Here is a 20,962-nt window from a genome sequence, read left to right as displayed (position 1 = left end):
TCCACAGAACATTTATACAGTGGTGCTATTGATGTGGACTGTGTTTTTACTAATCAATTTAGTATCATCATTGCAACTCCAAGATCACAAGTTCACATCTCATTTTGATTGCCTACCCTCTGACCTATGAAAAACAGGGATCACATTTCCAGCAGCTTAAATTGGATTCTACTCTGTAACCCATTTTTATTTTTTAATTTTATTTGTGTGTGTGTGTGTGCATACTGCATTACAGAATGTTTACAGCTAAAACCACGATACTTACCTAAATAGCTGTGCGCTGGTTTTTCTTCTACAACTTTGATTCTTCTTGCTCCTGCAGGTATCACCAAAGCTTCCACATAGCCTAGACATGGGACCAAATGTCCAAATATATTGAGTTAAATAGAGTTCTATAGAATTGTACACCTTGGGAGTTCTTTTTTTATTTCTCTTTTTATTTCTTCTCTCCCATTCTGTCTTAGAAATTTAGAAAGTTACATCTAGAACAATGGCCTGAAGGTCTTAAAAAAATCCACAAACATTACAGCCATTAAGAAGTGATGATACAGCACTACAGCACCTCATACATAATAGGTATAGTGTGATATAAATTAAAAAAAATATGGTAGAATAAAATATAGTGAGAATTAGCAAGGAGTAGACTGGGTTTAGGTCAGATGAAACCAAATAACATAATGCTATTATCACATCAGGCAACAGCAAAAGAACTCTTATTTCACTCCACATCTAGAGACAAATATGATATCATTAAAAAAGAATGATAAAATAATAATAATCCAACTACTCCCTCCCCCCTTCCCCTTTTTTTTTTTTGGCAAGTATTTTGTGATATCCTGCTTCCCTGCTGGAGTGTGTTCAATTGCTATTATGAATGACTTTGAGGTATGTTATTACAGTTAATATAATAATCTGTGGTACATTAAAATGGGTTCCATGCCGTGTGGGAAAAGACATACTCTTTAGCAATTTGCTATAATCCAATTTAGCAGTGGATTGTTAGAGTCATGGTAGTATGGTTAGGTTGCAGTTGGTCTTGATGATCTTGAAGTACTTTTCCAATCTGAGTAATTCTATGACACTGTGATTCTGTGATTCTAGATCCAAAACCATGAGAAACTGCATTACTTTAAAAAAGCATATCTCAGTTCCAATGCTCAAAGTAATCAAAACTAACGCATTTCTGAGTCTTCTAAATAAACACTTACCTGCTCCTCTGGTATGGTTAAAATCTCCTTTAATGACTTTGCAAGACTTTCCATTTCCATTGCATACGCCACAATGATCTTCACGAGCCAGAGAACCTATTATACCATCACAGCCAAATTTCTGAGGGAGAAGAAAATAAAGTTGTTTTTTTTCATGAAAAAAAAATGGACTATATGTCTTCTTTGTGATCAACCCTCCGATTACTAAGTGGTGAGCTAAAACCCAGTTCAAAGAAGTGTTTAAGTGTGTACTTGTTGCACACAGCCACTTGAGACCATGAACAGAAGAAGCCCTCTGTTTTAGTTATCTGTAAATTATCATCTGTGGTTTGGTTGGATATAAAATCTACTGTTGACAGAATTATGCAGATCCCATAGCATCCCATCCTGTCAAAAGCTGTGTCTTCACTTCATTTTAGAAGATGAAATCAGCTATACTTATTGTACAGTGTGCTGCAGTTCCTTGTAATCAGCCATATCTGATATTCCTTCCTCTAAATCTTCAGCTACTTCAGATGGTGTGCTCCAATGAGTGAAGAGAGTTTAAAATATTTTAGTATGGTGCATAAAGAAACAGTCAGTCTTGGTCATGCATTTGGTAACATTCATGAGAAAAATGACACATATCAATAGCAAATACTTGCACCCACATACATGTGCATACATATCCAGTTTCTAAAGAAGTAATTCATACCTGGCATTTACCATCTGCACAGATATCTAACCCGTGCTGGCCACAGGAAGTCCCATCCATCACCTTTTCTGTTAGAAGAATGGGTTGATCCTTTCCAGATGGTGTACAGAATAAGGCACATGGCTTTTCTTTAGCAGCAATTAACAGGGGAAAAAAAAAAAAAAAAAAAAAGAAAAAGGTCAAGAAAGGTCAGTTAACAAATAAAAAAAATAATAACAGTATTTTAAAGTTGATCTATGCTTATCTTTTCAATATGAATCTACATTAGTAGAAGAAGTCATCTCAGTCAACGTTGAAAAAAAAACCAACACATTTTTTACCATTTTCTCATGTTTGTAGAACTCATTCACTTTCCACCTAGAATATACTCATGCTATAAACTTGGCTTACATCATACTCCTGTCATGTTCATTGTTACAATTAAGAATATGCACGTTACATTTGATGGAATATTTTGGTTGTAATCTATACTTTCATTCTACTAAAATTCTGACAGATCACAAATATTGCTTAAGAAGGTAAGTTAACACTTCCCAGATTTTCTAACTATGCAGGTCATAGAGAAAAAGAAAAAAAAATACAGTAAAATAAAATCAAGTAACTAAAACACCCTGGGAATTAAAATAGAAGGATTTACAAAGTCCACATTTTAAAAAAAGACAAAATACTGAACATATTTTTCCTAACATCTCTACCAAGGTCATGTAACTTTCTACTACATTTCTTCAGCACTCTGAAAATCATTTTTCATTTTGAAAAGAATTAAAAAGAAATTTTATCCTATATAGCCACGTATTCCACAGGGTCATCATTTATAAATAATGAAGTTTGCTCTATCACTGCCAAAGTAATAACAAATAAAATAAGTCTCCTCTCAGTGGTCAACTGAGTACAAAATCACATAACTTTTTATATATTTAATCACAAGTGCATTAACTCAGAACTCTTTCCCAAATCTTTTGCAGATTCTTGAAAGGATAATGTCAATCTTGAAATTGAAACTGATTTCATTTGGATGCAGTCTACACCACTCTGACTTCATGCTGACTTTTAGATTCCTGGACTGCATTTTTATTAGTAAATTAAATAGTTCCAGGAAACATTCAAGGGCACTAGAGCTCTACTGTCTGTACAGTTAAACTGTAAAACAGTCTGTGGCACATTTCTTTGCCTGTGCCATCTAGCACTAGCTGGGTCTAAACTAGAAATTGCTGCTTGAAAAAGACAATTTCCAGAAAGCAGTTTGGATGTCACCATCTTTCTCAGAGCATTAGATAGCTGAGAAGTATGGACACGGGCCTTCTGTGCCAGCTTGCTTGCAAACCAGAAAGTAGTCTGGGCACATTTAACATACTATAATTGACATGGCTATGTGTATCTCTGGGGGAAAAATATAAACAGATGTGATCTTTTTTGGCAATACCTGAAGCCAGTTAGATGCAAGCTACCTCCAGTTCAGAAGTCTGAGACTCTGCCTGAGCTTGTACACTCCACATTTCTGCTATTTTGCTTAAACAATAAGGTGAAAGTCTCCTGGTATCTACAAGGTCTGCATGTATCTGAATTCTTCAAAGGAGTATCTTATGAAGATTTACCCCCCATTACCTCCTGTCCTGTCAGTACACTCCCTGACAAAGATGCCCTTTTCATCTTTCTTGGAGATCTGCTTTAGATACTGGTGGGTTATTGTGAGGTCTCCCCAAAGCCTTTTCCCCTCCAAGCTGAAGAATCCCAGCTCTCTCAGCCCACAAGAGGTTCTTCAGCTCTCAGATTATCCTCATGGCCCACCTCTGGACTTGCTCCGACAGGTTCCTGTTTTTCAGAGGTGAATGAAGTACTCAAGGAGGGGTGGCAAGAGATTAAAGGGGGAGAATGACCTCTCTTGCCCTTCCAGACATGCTTCTTTTGTTGCACCCCAGGATATAATTGGCTTTCTGGATTGCAAGCACACATCACCAGCTCATATTGAACTTCTCATCAACCAACACCCTTATGTTCTTCTCCTGGGGGTTGTTCTCAAGCAACTCCCTTCTCATCTTTTATTAGTTCTTTGGGTTGCTCCAAAGGAATAGGACATTGCACTTGGCTTTGCTGAACTTCATGAAGTTCACATGGGCCCACATCTCAAGCATGCCAAGAGATACCCTCTGGATGGCATCCTTCCCCTCATGTACATGCTCACTGTAACACACAATTTGGTGTGTTACAAACTTGCACAAACTTCCTGAGGGTGAATTCAATCCCACTGTCCAGACTGCCAACAAAGACAATAAACAGACTTCTCAAATAAGATAGATAGTGACTTAGCATCTTTACCTACCCAGTTCCTCTGGACCCTTGAAAGCATCTCATCTATCAACAACACTAGACAACCTCAACAAACTATAGGTGACTTCACTGGACATTGTACACAGCTAGGTTCTAGTGAAGTCCAAGATGGTTTGAGAGCAATGGATTTTTATAACACTGGAATTCTTCAGATGGTGTCCAGTTTTGTGCCTCCTGGGGGCAGCTTAAGACAAGATCTCTCAGAACATGCTTGACAAAAACTGTCATCCATTCTCAATGGAAAATGGGAGAGTGTTGACATTTTTTATCAGATGACTGAATTATTGAAAGTCAGGTTGAAAACTTATGATCCTTAGGACATATATCATATTTTTCTGTTCTAAAATGAAATTTGGTCAAATACAGCCAGAGAGAGTCACTAGATAAGGACCTTTCAAATGCATGACAACAACTCTGAAAATGAAAATCACTCTGAAAACAGAATGATAAGTTTTCATTGTGCCACTTTCGGTCTTCTAAATAAACTCTCATAATTTAGCCTTAAAAAAGTCTTCTTTTAGATGGACACACATTCAGCTAGGTTTGTGATAATAGCTTTGCATTTGTCAGGATTCAGCAAAATCTGTCCTTTGTAATGGTTTGTGATAATTTGTCTTGAGAGAAATACTAATGGTGATTGAATGCTTACAATATTCCCCTTTCATTCTAGGCACAACTCTACTAGTAGTTACAAAAATTCTTTATTTCTTAATAAGAAATAAGAACTGTTATCAGTCCTTAACACTTTCTGCTTGCTTTGTTGTTGTTGTGTTTGGTTAGTTCATTGGTTTGTTTTCATTTTGCTTTTGCTTTTAAATTATCATTATTTATGAAAGAAAGTATTTAATAACAATTTGGAAAATGTGAGAGATAACTTAGACTTACCATCATCAATGACAGCCTGCCATTGCTGCACATGCTTCTGATATGAAGATCTGACACTGAAAGCCTGGCACTGCCAGTCTCTGAAGGCAGGCACACCAGCAGGACAGGAAGGATTTTCACATATTCTATACTGTGTCATGGGGACATGACACTCACCTTCAATGCCCAGACTATAAATGACAGCATAAAGACAATGATTTATTGATGGCAATATTTAGAAACATACAGCATAACTTGCTTAAGATAAATACAAACAGTTTAAATAGCAACTTTATTGATGACATAATGTTAAGAAATTGCTCACAATAAACTGAAGTCACAGAAAATGTTTGACTTGTATTTGGTGTGGCTGCATTATAGGTAATGGTGTTAAACCATAACTTGATACCAAAGAAGCACTAGGATTATTAGGGATGTTCAGCACAGAGAATCTCCATTAAAGTTTTGATATAGTTCAGGTGATTTTTCTCCTGTTGGACTGAGACAGGCGTGCAAGCAAAAGGACATATATAATGCCTGCATCAGTAGAGATTTACTACCTCTCCATTTTTATTTTTTTTTAACAGTGTTACAAAGTTTAGGCAGTTTTACAAAGTTTAGGCAAAACAGTTTTTTCCTGATGCATAACTCAGAACTATGTTAACTATTGTTCATTAGCATAGCCATATCCAAGTTTTTCTTATGAGTGTCTGTGCACACATCCCTCTTAATTCCTCCATCCTCTGCACTCCTTTTCTTTTTCTTCTTCTTCTTTTTTTTTTTTTTGTCTAAAATTTGTTATATTGTCTTCAATTCTTTATTTCCCCATTTTGCTCAACTTTTTCCTAAATCACCTACTTACTCTACGTTTCATCATCTACTGAGTTCTGTTACCACAACTGTTTTTCCTTTTTTTTTTGGTATATAACTGACCCATAAAAGAGTAAGTTATCAAAAGGAAAGAACATTTTATCTGGGTACTATGATATAGCTATATGCTGGTTTTATTTAACGGCAGTGGTTAATCATAGAATCATAGAATTACCTAGGTTGGAGAAGACCTCAAAGGTCATCTAGTCCAACCACACCACAACCAAACCTCACCATCCCAGACAACTGTTCTCCGTGTGAAAACTTAAACTGAAGATTAACTTCCCCAGCCGAGGGCTAGTTCTGTCATTTAAAGATAATAGGAGCTGCTTCCAAGTAATAAGCTTCATTTATCCCCAGTGACACAGGATTTTCATTTTCAAAAGACAAAAGCATTCTAAATGTTGTGTCTATGTATTCTATCTGTCTGCAACAGTAGAAGATCTCTTTGTCAAAGGTAATTCTATGGCTCTCAAAATGAAACTGAAGAAAATTTTTCTCTATCAAAGTGAAAATACAAGGATTATGTATTGGCACTCCGCAAGCCAAGAATTACAGATTTAGTTTTCTCTTTAATCTTCAGGTGATTAGAAGCAAAAGTTTTATTTTCGCATTTGTGATATAACTTAAGTCTTTGAGAAAAGACTAAGAAAGGAAAAATAGTGTTAACATGCAATTAAAAAACCCAAACACTTAGTTCTCCTAAGACTTTTTCAGTGTTCATTACTTATACATAAATTAACAGTATCTTAATGAGTTTCTGTACTGGAAAGATTTAAATTCTGCTCAGAAATACAGAATTGAAATCTGAACTTTTTACCCAGGGCATTTGCGTTGTCGACTGCTGATTCCAGTGTTGCAAGTACGGCTGCAAGTGCTCCACATGCTCCACTCCCCCTCCATATGTTCCACCAAAGTTGTCCGATTGATACATTCTCCAGCCTTACACCACTAGATAAAAATTCAGCTCTTAGGTAAATAAATCAAGCTATATGCAAAACAACTCACTGCTCCATGAAGCAGAACACAAATATTTTGTTCAAAAGATTTCATATGAGTCAGGAGTATTTCTTCCTACTGTTTTCACAGCTTTCTTTCCTGTACTAGTGACCTTCCTCTAGCTCTTTGTTCAAGTATAATGTGCAACTCTTGTCCACAAGCTCATGCTGAAGTTCATTTCCAACACAGGGTGCCCCTGGAAAAGAAATGGTTTCCAGATCACACTGTCCTCTTCATTTGAGGCTGAGCCCTCCTTAGGAAAATGCTTCTGGGTCCAGCCAAAACACATTGCAGGGTCTGCCCATTTGTTGAACTGGATAATTACAGTACTGTGTTTAAGGCTGTGCTCTCATCTTGTTTGGTTCACTAGTACAGGTGTAGCTAGTGAAAACTGCTTTGTCACTGACAGTTCACTGACAGCTGTAACATGAAATTCCATGAGTTGGAGAAGAAATGAGATTTTTTCACAACTTGCATACAAAGAGAGAGGAATGGAAGCCTCTATAGGCTAGTGCTGGAAAGGTCAGCTGAACAACAACAACCATCTCAATAATCTCATATTTATGTATAATCTCCTAAGATAACAGCAATTTCTCACTATCCAATCACAAGTCTTATGCTTTGTAGCCTACATTCATATGTTGTACCAAACATTATACATCTGCAAAACACTAGTACTTAATCAATTTACAGCAGCTGAAAATCTGTTTCATAGTTTCCTGGTTTGACCTGGGACAGAACTGATATTCTTCATAGTGTTTGATATGCTATATTTTGGTGTTAGAATAAAAACAGTACTGACAGCACACCATTGTTTTAGTTGCTAAGTAGTGCAACTACTTAAGTGAAAAGGACATTTTCACTTAACTCTTATCTTGAAAGAAAAAGAATATGTCAATAATAAAACCAATAAAGACCATTTTAACTTTATAATATAATTCTGTTATCTGTACTGTGTATGGTAAAACCTTGTCTACTGCTCTTAAATTTTATCTAGTTTCCAGCTGATCAACTGACCTTATTTTTTTGCCTCAAATTATAGCATTGCAATGACGACATAATTATACCATATTTGAGAAGTCTTTATAGAGATGTCTGAATTTTGCATTGGATACACAATCAGAAACTACAAATTTTGTAATGCTTTAGGGATTTCAGACTGAACATGCTCATACTTAATCATATTTCTTCAGATTCATATGCAAAAATGAGTTTTCTCTAGAGTCTGCATTTTCCTGACATAGAGTTTGAGGAGTGCTTAGAAATACTTGGCTTGTACGACAAATGAGCTGGAATGAGCTTAAAACTAGAGAGGCTAAGATCATCTAGTCCAACCATCCTCCCATTACCGTAGCTACAACAAACCACCAAATCATATCTCCTAGCTCCCAATCCAGATCCAGACACCTCTTGAACCTGCCAAGGATGGCAACTCTACCACCTCCCTGGGCAGCCATTCCAGTGCCTGACCACTCTCTGAGAGAAAAAGTTCCTTCTTATGTCCAGTCCAAACCTCATCTGATACAATTTGAGGCCATTTCCTCAGGTCCTCTTTGTTGCCCGGGAGAAGAGGCCAAGCCCCTCCTTATCACAACCTCCCTTCTGGAAGCTGTAGAGTGCAATGAGGTCTCCCCTGAGCCTTCTCTTCTCCAGGAAGATGCTTGTCAGAACCAAAAGAGCACAGCAAATATAAGACTTTTACAGATACTAAAAGCACTTCGTTTTTCTTTCAGTATGCAAAATGTTACTACTTGAAAAATTTAGCTGATTGATTGATTTGCTTTTCTTAGAATCACAGAATTGCTTGTGTTGATGATCCAGAAGGATCATCAGGTTCCATCCCCCTACCACAGGCAGGACCACAAACATCCAGTGGATTAGAGGACAGATGATAGTCCTTGGTGACTGCAATATGACTCAAAGAACAAATCACTCCAGTAGGAGATTGCTGTCGGTACGGCATCATGAAAATCCCGAGACACATACAAACTTCTGCTCTGTTACCTAATTACTTATCTTCTTTACAGTTCTATTCACTCACAACAGCAATTATTAAAACAAGAAATTGCCTGAAGGACAACAATTAATGCAAGTCAGAATTCAGGTGACCATTAATTGCTCCTTGACATCATATTTCTACTGACATTAATTGTTCCTTTAGATGTACTGACACCGTAAGTATCTCTTTACAAAGCTTATCCTAAATAGTTAGATTACAACTGATTTTACATGGAAATCAAAGCTGAAATTTTTCTGCCTTTCAAAGCCTATATTTCTGCTCACAACAAGCAGTGCAACAATAGCATTCCAATCATAAACTTGACAGAAAAACAAAGCAAGACTGAAATAAAACAGGGTAAGCATTAAAACAGGTGGCTTTGCCTACCTTTTTAAAAATATTTCATTGTATGTATGGAAACGTATTTTTTATACCATGTCCAGATTATATAATAGAAAATACACTGTTCATTTTATTATATATTTATAGTTTTCATTAAAGCTGAGGTAAGCAGTAACTTTAAACAAATGCAAAGACATATTCAACTTTTTCCTTGAATGTCAGGTGTTCAGTGTAACATATACTTTATCATTTCTGCTGTAGGAAAACATACCTTTCCAGTCTCACAGTCTGTTCCATCCATAGGTGGATCCAGTTTAGTTTTGCATTCCTTCTCACTTTCCACCTTACACCACAAACCAGTGCATATGACATGCTGAAAATCAAATACATGGATATACTATAAAGTATGAAATCTTTCTTAAGCAAAATTACTTTCTGCACATAATTCAATAATCTTATAATAAAGTCACCAGCTTAATGACAGTGAAATATTTAAAATTTTAAAATTAAAGTCATGCTAAACACAGACAAAAATCAGTAAGGGCTAATTCTGCTTTACTTTCTATTAATCATTGACACATGCTACAAGCCAACCTAGCATGTTGACAGAAAGGGAAAAGAACTGCCCTAGATTAACCATGGAGGTTGTGGTCTGCGCATACTGCAGCAGTGACAAAGCACATAGAAATAACTTTGCACCATGTTATGTACATGTCAGTGTGCAGATTCGCTCTAGCAAGGACTGAAAGAGGTACAATAGTGCTAATACTGAAAGGAGTATACTACCTTCTTTTACTAGCACACAAATCAGGAAAACAAACCGTGCACCTGAATAAAAATAAACCTCTTAGCACCATTTTAGAAGCAGGTGAGTGCAAGGGCTGTGCTCCTTAACAACATTTGGAGCTTACTGAGAATTATTTTTAAAATTAATCCATATCTTCACTCATTTTATTTAGAATCATGGAATCATTAAGGTTGGAAAAGACCTGTAAGATCATCAAGGCTAGCTCACAATCCATCACCACCATGCCTAGTAAATATGTCCATCAGTGTCACACCTATACATTTCTCAGTGCTCTTTCATTTTATATGAAAGGGAGAAAGGAGCACTGTCACTATCAGCAAAAAGCAAGGCTTGAAAATGAATCCATTTATACAAATGAGATCTAATCAATCTTTGTATAACTACAGACTATGGTCACTGAAGGTTTATAAGAACATAATCGTAAAAAAATTGGAGGTTTCACTAGGACGTCCTAATGTCCAATGTTCATACAACTACAATGACTTCTGATGCCTTATGCACTTCCAGTGATTCATAATCTTCATTACACTGAAAATACCTCAAAAATAAACAACATCTGACATCTACTAAGATGATACAAAATAATGTGACAAATCAAGCTGCAATATTTTTGCTGGGAAGGAAAAGGCAAATAAGAGGAATTCCAGTTGTCATCTTTGGAGATTTTTGGAGACAGAAAGAAAAATGCTTATTCTGTTTGCTGTGAGCTTAAGGACAAGATAATTTTATTTTCTTCAGCTGCAGGTACACCTTTACAATATTTCTTGGCAGCTAAAGACGGGGAATAAAGGATCCAGGAGGTATGGGAGGGAGGTGGCTTGTAGGGCACATAAAAGATAAAGATCAGGAGATTTTTGAATCCTAGTTGCCCACAGACTTGTTTTTTAAGGCTGAAATGATTTGTTTCTTTGGTAAAACTACTGAGAGTCTCTGTTTCTTCTATATTATGCATGAAAATTGTGTGACAAATCTTACGCTATCTAAAAAAAGTCTTAGTGCACAGAAAATAAGTGCATTAATGGACAATGAAGGACTGTATCTGAACCAAGAAAACCAGATGATAGGATGGTTGCAGTGGGAGACATGCATGTAAAAATGTTTGTAATATCTTTTTTCTCTTTCTTTCTTTCTTTCTTCCTTTCTTTCTTTCTTTCTTTCTTTCTTTCTTTCTTTCTTTCTTTCTTTCTTTCTTTCTTTCTTTCTTTCTTTCTTTCTTTCTTTCTTTCTTTCTTTCTTTCTTTCTTTCTTTCTTTCTTTCTTTCTTTCTTTCTTTCTTTCTTTCTTTCTTTCTCTTTTTAATTTAATTTTATTTTATTTTATTTTTATTAAGGCAAAGAGTGCAGAGGGCTCAGGATTGAAGCAGTCACATTCACTTCCGGTTCATTCAGTCACAGTTTTGTTTCAAAGCAGAACTGACATGACAACAGTCAGCCTGTGGTGATCTTAAAATTTAGCTACTGTCATTATAATATTTTTTAACAAATATTTTTCAATATCATATTGTAATTATTGTCCTTGTTTCAGAGATAATCTATGTTTCTAAAATTATTTTTATAAATACACATCAAGATAAAAGATGAGAGCAAACAGACTTCGGAAATAGTTTTTAGTGTAGAAAAGACAGAGTATCCCATGCTCAGGACTGACCATTTCCACTTCTACTGTGAAATGATTGATTGCACTGCTGCCACAACTCAGCCTCATGGAAACAAAAATATATGCTAATTTTTTGTCTAAATTATTATTATTATTTTCTATCCTCATGTCTTCTTTCATCAGTGACTACGTTTGAAGAAGTCATTCAGGTTTTAAAAAACCAGAGTCAAAATTGTCACACACAGATACATGTTTTCCTTTTTTTAAATTTCCAGATACTTTCATATTCTGCTTTAATTCTCTTGAAAAAACAAACAAACATAAACAATTATTCTATTAAAAGATGTGAATTTTAGAGTGGTGCACACCATAAGATCTTCTCTACAAACCTGCAGTGCTTCATGTTGAAACTGATTTGAAAACCAATGGAAATCAGAGCACAAACTTCTGAAATACAAGTTTACTGCTCAAGGTAGAAAACTTTATCCATTCTTACTCTGGATAGTTACATTCGCAGAGGTTTAGCAGCTATCATAACCACAGTAAAACAGCAGTTACAATTAGACTAAAATGGAAAATGAGAGTTATTGGAAGTGATAAATTTATACTGATTTTACTAAACTATTCACAATCTGTAAAGTATTCCTTTGTGTGTACAATGCAGAATAAGATAATGCCAAACGTATGAATGATTATTTTTTTTCTGAAAGAATAGGTTAATAGTTAATTGTGAGTTTTTAACATCTAAAATTGAATAAAATATAACATAGAAGTCACAATGTAATACAGAACTCTTTTCATTCAGGGGCTTTTAAAATGAGCAGGGGAGATCTGCGTGCGCAGTAGGGATAATTTTCCAATCATATAGGCATCTGGAAAGAAGATCCAGCTGAAAGGAAGGAACAGATACAAAACAAGCATTTCAGAACTGTATATGTGCAAAGTCAAGATTGTTTACAGTGTGGTGGTGGATACGAGGATGCATATTTCTCCAGGGCTATAATGTTTCCATGACTTTCATTCTTTTCATTGTGATCTTTCCCTGAAATGTCTTAAAAATTACCATGAAATATAACCAGTCTCCTACTTCTTTGAAAAGATCACAGCTGTGTTATGACAGGAATTGTTTTAGTGGAGCTGACTAGATAGCACTCACATCCTGGACTTTAATCTTGAAAGCCAGCATTCAATAGTTCAACAATTATACTCAATTGTCAAGTTCTACATTTAATCATCAAGAACTACTTCTGGGGCATGATCTCGCTATCTGTTATACAAAACAATGTTAGGTCTAATTGATTCCTGTGTGAGACATCATGGGCATAAAAGCGAACTTGGCTCATTTACAAGATAAGCACATTGACATGACATAAATTTTGTACCCAGAGATCCTCTCACACTCTTCTATGGGTCTATAAAATTTGCTTAGGGTATGAAAAAGAAGTCTTTGAAATAAAGCTGAAAATAAAAAGAAACACTGTCTAGATACTTCTCATGGAAGAGTGAGGTTTACTTAGAAAATACAAGAGTAGGAATTCAAAGGTGCTTTCAGTTGCTTGCTTTAGCCATTAAATCACAAAATGGAATTCCAGATAGCGGATATCGTTGGTATCTGCAGTGTTTCACTGAGGCTGCCATGTAAGGTGACTGTAAATTATTACGAAGTGCTGTTCAGTAATAGAATTTATAGAAACGTATATCACAGCAGAACCACAATTCTGAATGTACCACTGATATTATCATTTTGACATCTTCAAGAAAACTGATTTTCATTATTATTCAATTGTTTTCTTAGTTGAATAGCAGTTTAAAAAAGAAATGAAATTGTTTTACAAAAACACTGCATGACGTCTGTGATCAAACCAGCTCCCAGTCACAAAAAATGTAATACTGACTTAGTTCATAATTTATCTTCTATATAGTTATACCAAAGTGCATGAACCCTTCACCAAATACAACAGATTCAAGAAATCTTAGGCTATAAACTGTCTCATTTACTGAAGTTTACACGAACCTTTAAGGAGAATGTTTCTCACTCATTTCTTGGCTTGTGGACAACCGTAGCCACAGTAAACTGCCAGTTACTGGCAAATTAGGAGCTTGTATGCAGTGATAAATGAACCTAGTTTGGACTTCATGGAAAATTCACTGGTAGCCAATGCTCAATAAAATAATAATTGTAACATCTTAATACTGTAACTTCAGAAGTACTGTTTTAGTTGTGAAAGAGCTTCCATATACAGATTTTTCTAATGGCAGTCAGAATAATATGCATAGTTAACATGATGAACTCTGCATTAACTTCATAATATGGAAAATGCAAGAATTCGGTAAATTCAACATATTTGTTATTTCCATGTAACAATCTCAGATTTCAAGAGAAAGATGGCAAAAAAAAAAAAATTGACTACAAACATCATTTTGCAGTTACAAAATAATATCAGTGTTACACAGTCCATGTCCACATAGGATTTTTGGAAACTTTGTATGTCTTAGTTCTAGCTCATCTTAAATGACAGTATCTATTTTGTGTGTGTGTTCTGTATATTGCTCTGAGATTCCTTTTTGCTTCAGAAATCTTATTTAACTGCACTGGGAATCCTACTGCCATGGTACTGCGTGGCTCAGCCTGGGCTCACAGGGTATAATGCTGCAGGTCAGGATCTATTCAGAAAGCCCAGATAGTACCACTGTTCTTATTCTGAGATTCAGTACCCAAAGCATAATGAAACAGAACCTACACATGAAATCTGGTCCCAGTGGAATAAATTGTAAATATTCCATTTGTTGCAATGAGGTGACTTCATAGTCGATAATTTTTTGAAGCACAAGGAACACACCATTGATAAAGCAGAACTTGACTCTATGTGCTTTGAGATTCAAAACAAGCCTTACAAGATAAACAGATAACGTTTACATTAACCTCAGGAAAGCACAGCATAAACTGAGCTTCAAAGGTGCTATGTTCTCTTTCTCTCAAACACATAAACAGAAATAACTGAAATATAAGTTGGTAGATGTAGATTTTCTGAGGTATATCCCCATCCTTACCTGCATTTCTTGGCAAAAAGAAGCAGTTGGACCAAAAATAATCTGACACTGCTCATCTGCAGTGTATGTCATTCCTGGGAGCTTGGAGGGAATAATCACAGAATTGAGGCTCTGAGGATTTGTCTGTAGCAGACAGTTACTGGCCTTTGACCTGCCAATATACAGAGATTCATATGCTGGGCAGTCTGAGAGCTTGATTGTCATGCTGACTTATACATTCATTAGATGTTCTACATTAGAGGAATATGGACTCATGATTTCTTTTTTTTTCCGTATGCATTGAACTGTCATTCAGAGAAAGGACTCCATATAAATTAATGTCTGCTTTCTTGTTAGAAGTTAATGGTGTTCTGATTTGTATATTTGCAGAAAAATTATCATAAGTACTTGGGATTTCAGGAATATTCTAGGTAGAAGAATGTTAGCTATTTAACAAGTAGAATATTGGTAATGCACAGACAGTTATGCAGCTTGTTTTTCACATCCTCTAACATATATATATTTAAAAATGCATCCATTTCTGAGCCAGTAGGCAAAACTTTAACATTTCTCAGTAACTGAAGAAAATGCCTAAACCAATTTAATGCATCAGATAATGGACATATGATTTCTGCTGAGACTCAGTATAAATTCAGACTTCAAACTTAATTTCAATTAACTATTTCAGAATTATAAAGCAGGCTTCAGGACTGAGTAACTTTTTTAAGAAAATTCCCAGGTGGTATATCTATGAATTTAAGATTCTATTTTGAGAGATAAGAGGGAAAATGAATGTCTTAATTCAGTTTCTTGGCATACTACTCTCTATCAAATATCTCCCAGCAAATTAAATTAATGTAATTAAATTGCACAGCAAAATGACACAACACAGAACATAAAATCTATACAATGTTTAGAAGTTGTTTTCTGTCCAGCCTTATTCAATGTATACTACATTAAAATACTTAAATGTATTATAAAACAATCTTTTATGCATATATATATATAATCACATTCACATATTGATTATATAAAAGTATAAATAATTCCCCAAAATAGCTACATTTTAATCTGCCAAATAATTACTAGTCCATAATTTAAGTTATTTTGATGGACTATGTAAGTGCAAGTTCTTTTTTAATCTCCCACAGAAATGTTGAATTTTTTTTCAGGTTACTCAATGCAACTATTTGTAAAATATACATGATATGAGTTATCTTTACTGAAAAATATACCTGAGAAATCTTTCCAGATCTTCCCTGCTGCACCGGGACCATGAAACATCACCAAGATTCTGTCCTTTAATCCATTCTCCAGACATGATATGGAGACCATCTGCACAGGATGGGTGGTCATTGTCGTGGTTTATTCCCATGCTGAATTTTCAAGTTATTAAAAGCAAAACAAAGCACGACAAAATAACAAGTTGTTTTCAACAACTTGTAGATTTTCGGCAAATAAATCAAAGTCATACGATTGCTACTATTACTTTAAATTAAAAAACAATATTAATTACAAAGCCTTGTCCTATGTATTATTTCCAGTGTTCTCTTTCTTGTTGTGTGCCAGATTATACTAGAATCATTTAAGCTTATTTAACTATGGACTTGAAAACTACATTATTTATAAACTTACATGACATTTAACGGTTCAGTTAATCTATATAATTCATTTAAGCTAATTATGTTGCATTTCACAGTATCACAAGAATGGATTTGATTAATGAAGATAACACCACATAAGCTGTCATAGACAGAGGGTACATGGAAGCTGCTCTATTTTGTTAGTACTTTTTTTCTTTTCTTTTCTTTCTTTTTTTTTTTTTTTTTTTTGCACCTTCACAATGAAAATTTAAAATTTTGTGACATTATTAAATTCATAGTGATAATGAATCATAAACAGACCAGTAGCAGGTTACTAAATGCTATTTTCTAATTAGCTACATTATGTATAGTTGATTTCTACAGTTAATGCAAAAAGACCACTGTATTTTTTGTTTGCTTTGCTTTTAAGGTCCAGTCAATAAATACTGCATTTCTATAAGTGTATTTTAAAACACTTGGGCCTCACAAATGATTGCATAAATAGCATAACATATACGTTGCTGGCACTGAAGTGAACTGAAAGGTGTGCAAGCCAGTCACAGATAATGGTAAAAGGTAAAAAAATCTAAAAAAACATTTGTCTTTAATGAAAGAGTCCTGGACAAGGACATATCAGTCCTCTTATTAACAAGCTGATGTTAAAAAACAAAACCAAAAACAAACAAACTAACTAACTAAAACAAAATTAAAAAGAACGAAATCTGCTTACAGAACAATTATTTCACTTCTGCAAAACACTGTTGTGACAAGAAGAGGTCTGTAAATCAGATTGCATTTTTGGTCTTAAAAGCATGGGGCAAAAAAATAACTTGTACGTTAACTTATATATTAATATTCAAATGTTAACATACAGCAGGTGCTCAAGTCCACCTAACATTGTAACTGCTACTAGAGAACTGCCTTCTTCACCATCACTCCAATACTTCTGTCTTCAAATAATTGGACCTAAACACCCCATGGTGTCCTGGTGCTTTGACTTGCTTTGATGTGACAGTTGTATTTCCCATAATGTGAATATACAAACAGTTTCTCACAAAATTATTTATATTTTAACCAAAAGTAAATAATAGAAAATAGTGTGCCCTGGTGGTGCAGTGGTAGGAATGCTGCTTTGCAACACCGGGGCCTGGGTTCGAATCTCCCCTGTGGCGCAAGTGGTAGAAGTGCCGCCCTGCTACACAGGAGGCTAGAATCCTGGGGGTTGGACTTAGTGATCTCTAAGGTCCCTTCCAACCTGCACGAGACTATGATACTATGATGATGATAAAAATAATTATTCACCTCTGGAAAAAAGACTCATGCCAAACCAAGAAGACAAGAGCAGAAGGAAAGGGAATGAGGGGGAAAAAAAAGGGAGCAAGGGAAGGGGAGAAGGAGAAGGGAATGGAGCTGGAAAGAATATTCAAAGATCATTAAGTTCAATTCCTTGAGCATTTTGGAGAGAACTGAAAGTTAAAACATGTTATTAAGATGGTCATCCAAATGCCTCAGGAGCACAGACTAGCATGGAGTATCAACCACCTTTCTAGGAAGCCTCTTCCACTTGTTAACCAACCAAACAGTAAAGACACTTTTCCTGATACTCAGTCTGAACCTCACCCGATGCAGCTTGGTTCTCTTGCTGCACATCCACTCACTGATTGTCAGGGATAACAGAGCAGCACCTCCCTCCCTGATTCCACTCCTCAGGAAGTTTCAGAGAGCAAGGAGGTCACCTCTTGGCCATCTCTTCTCCAAACTAGACAAACTGAGTGTCCTCAACTTCTCCTCACAGGACATGACTTCCAGCCCCTTCACCAGCTTTATTGCTCCCCTCCAGACACATTCAAGCACCTTAAAGTCCTTTTTATATTATGGAGCTCAGAAGTGCCTACAGTTTTTGAGACTGCTTGGATGTTGAATGTAGTGGAAGAATCATCCCTTTGTGATCAGCTTGGTTATGCAGTGATTAATGCCTTCAAGAGAGTAGTTAGCGCTGTTGGCTGCTGAGGCACAATTCTGGCTCATTCTGAGCCTACTTTCACCAGCACCCCCAGGTTCCTCTCTTCTGAACTGTTCTACAGTCAACTATTTCCCAGTCCATACCTATGTGCAGCACTGTTGCACCCTGGTACAGCACCAGAATTTAATTTTCTTGAACTTCATGCCATTGCTGATTGGCCAGTGCTCTACTGTTTCTAGACACCTCTTCGAAGGCCTCTTATTCCTCCAAAGAGCTAATGTATTAGGTGAGTATCTGCATCAAGTATCAGTGCAATGTTCTCTTTTGATCTTCTCTTTCATTTGAAAAGAAGACTTAAAAAAGTCTTTTTTGTTATCTGACAGCAGCCGCTACTGCCTCAAGCAAGGGCTTGGTTTTTCTTGTTTCCACCGCACAGATGGGAATGGTGGCTCTATACTTTCCCTTTAGAATCATGACCTGCCTCCACGTATCATAATTTTTCTTTCTTTGCTTTAGTTCCAAGAGGAGCTTCCTGTTCATCAGTCTGGTCTTCTGTCCTGCTTGCCTGACTTTCAACACAATGGGATTGCCTGCTTCTGGGCTTTAAAAAGGTAGTTTTGAAAAAGTGACCAGCTCTTTCAAGGACACCTAAACATAGAGCAGATTCCAAAGGGACTCTGTAAACTGACTCTCTTAGACACTCCCATTACCACTGCTACCCTCAGATGCTGTTGTACAATTCTTTCGGCTTAACCTTTATCCATAATGATATCCCTTTCCACAGAGATCCTACCCTGTCAGTCAGTCTTGCTAGGTTACTTGCCCAGAAATATTTCCCCCATCAAGACAGATAAGTCTCATCAGGCCACATGAGACCTCTCATTTTAAAGGCTCTACCATGGATATAAAACTCAAAATTCCAGTGGAGTCACCAGTCTTGGAGCTAGGCACAGCATAGCACAACTGAGGAAAAAGCAGGGCATAGGCTACATGCATTATTGACCTAGTTACCAAACTGGGCTTCATCCTTTCCATGTAAGTATGAACTTCACGACATTAGAATGTCTTTCCCTAAGATTAGTGGACAACTTGAACTGTAAAATTAGCTTTTATTATTCTACTTTATTTTAATGAGTTTTGTTATCATTTTTGGGACTGTGTTGACAAAACACGGAGTAACTGCATCAGCCTTATATCAGATTTTATTTTCACTAGTTTTCATATGATTATTTAATATTGTCACACAAAAATGTATGTATTTGAATGATGAAGTATTAAGTAGGTAACTGAAAAATTTTGCAGATTTTTTTGTTTGTTTGTTTGTTTGTATCTACACAATTCCCAGTGTCATTAGAAGAAAATCTGCTTCCAGATACACATGTCTAGAACAAAGACACTTTATTAATGTTTAATTTTCCAGTGCATTTCATTGAGAATATTTATTTTCTAACTCTTTGTCAAAGACAACTTTAGCTGCAGCTCAACAATTAAAGTACATATTCATTTTTAAGAATTCTTACCATTCCTTTTGGAGTTGACTTGTTGCTGATCAGTTACATATGTCAATTGTTCTTTTTATAAAAACCAAACGTCTGCTTTCAATTTTATTTTTGTATCTAAAGTTTTATGTAAGCATTAACCAGTTCACTGGAAACTGAGTTCACATATAAATGTGGAATAACAAAGCTGCTACAGACTTACATTTTCATTAATCTTTCTGTTATGACCTTACTTGGAAAGCTAAGAAAACCACAACACAACTCATTTAAAAAAGAAAAAAAAAAAAGATTATCAGAAGTATTCCATGTAATTAATTGTAAATCCTCGCCTGTGTTTCTGTGCAAGCAATCTAGATTTTGGCATTGGGATATACACCACATACACCCTATACACTTTACAATCCCTAAACCCATAACTCTGCAACTTATGCCAGTCACAATGTAGGTCTGAAAATTCTTCTGTCTGCAAATGATAATGAGATTTTACCAGAAACAAGTGAATGTGAAACAAGTAGATATTAGAACAGAGGCTGTTGCACAAAAATAAGCAACTCTGAATGCAAATCAACAGCTTTTTCAAAGGTACTTTGTTGCTTACCAATGGTAAAGTTTAGTGAATATATTTGTTTTCTACAGAGGGTTATATTGAATATACTTTATATCTATTTAAATGATAATTTATAGGCAAGTATATTTAATTATTTAATTGCTGTTTAGAGAATGAAACAGGTAGGATTTGCTTTGTACCTCAAGAAATGGGTTTTGTTTTTGCTCTATTGCTGCTTTTTTCAACAAGAGCTAGTAGAACAGCGATACTGGATAAAAAAGAAAGAAATTATTAAGTAAGTTCTTTCAAAAGAGTTCATAAAAAAATTTAGAAGATTTAACATGTGAAAAGAATGGAAGATTTGTGACTCGTCTAGAAGTTGACTACTTAATCCCCACTTCTAAGGAAGAATGGGTAAGGCAAAAACCTCTGAGAATGTTCTAGCTACATTCAGATCTTTTGAGGGCCTTTTAAATGAGACATCCATTCAAACATCTGTCTTCAAATATTTGTACAGTTCTGCTCTCTCTATGCAAGAAGTCAACTATCTTAAGTGTGCTTCCTTACAATTAGCAAGGCTAGGCTGTCAAAGAAAGTCAAGGTGAGAAAATTAAACTTTATTAAGTATTATT

At 35.6% G+C, this 20,962-nt stretch overlaps 1 protein-coding gene across 1 annotated transcript in view; it reads right to left on the bottom strand.

Moving 5' to 3' along the window:
* ADAMTS19 (ADAM metallopeptidase with thrombospondin type 1 motif 19) overlaps positions 1-20,962 on the bottom strand; it is a 112,663-nt gene that overhangs the window by 30,900 nt on the left and 60,801 nt on the right. The window contains exons 9-16 of the mRNA XM_015849403.3: positions 15,974-16,114; positions 14,760-14,910; positions 9,576-9,677; positions 6,785-6,915; positions 5,116-5,285; positions 1,903-2,030; positions 1,209-1,329; positions 266-346 (exon numbers count right to left, since the gene is read on the bottom strand). Coding sequence (XP_015704889.2) covers positions 266-346; positions 1,209-1,329; positions 1,903-2,030; positions 5,116-5,285; positions 6,785-6,915; positions 9,576-9,677; positions 14,760-14,910; positions 15,974-16,114 — 1,025 coding nt within the window. The remainder of the gene's footprint in view (positions 1-265; positions 347-1,208; positions 1,330-1,902; positions 2,031-5,115; positions 5,286-6,784; positions 6,916-9,575; positions 9,678-14,759; positions 14,911-15,973; positions 16,115-20,962) is intronic.

The sequence above is a fragment of the Coturnix japonica genome, chromosome Z (genome assembly GCF_054131305.1).
Source record: "Coturnix japonica strain WE chromosome Z, WE-NBRP24, whole genome shotgun sequence".
In the NCBI taxonomy this organism is placed as follows: domain Eukaryota; kingdom Metazoa; phylum Chordata; class Aves; order Galliformes; family Phasianidae; genus Coturnix; species Coturnix japonica.
This window is presented reverse-complemented; position numbering and strand designations above follow the sequence as displayed.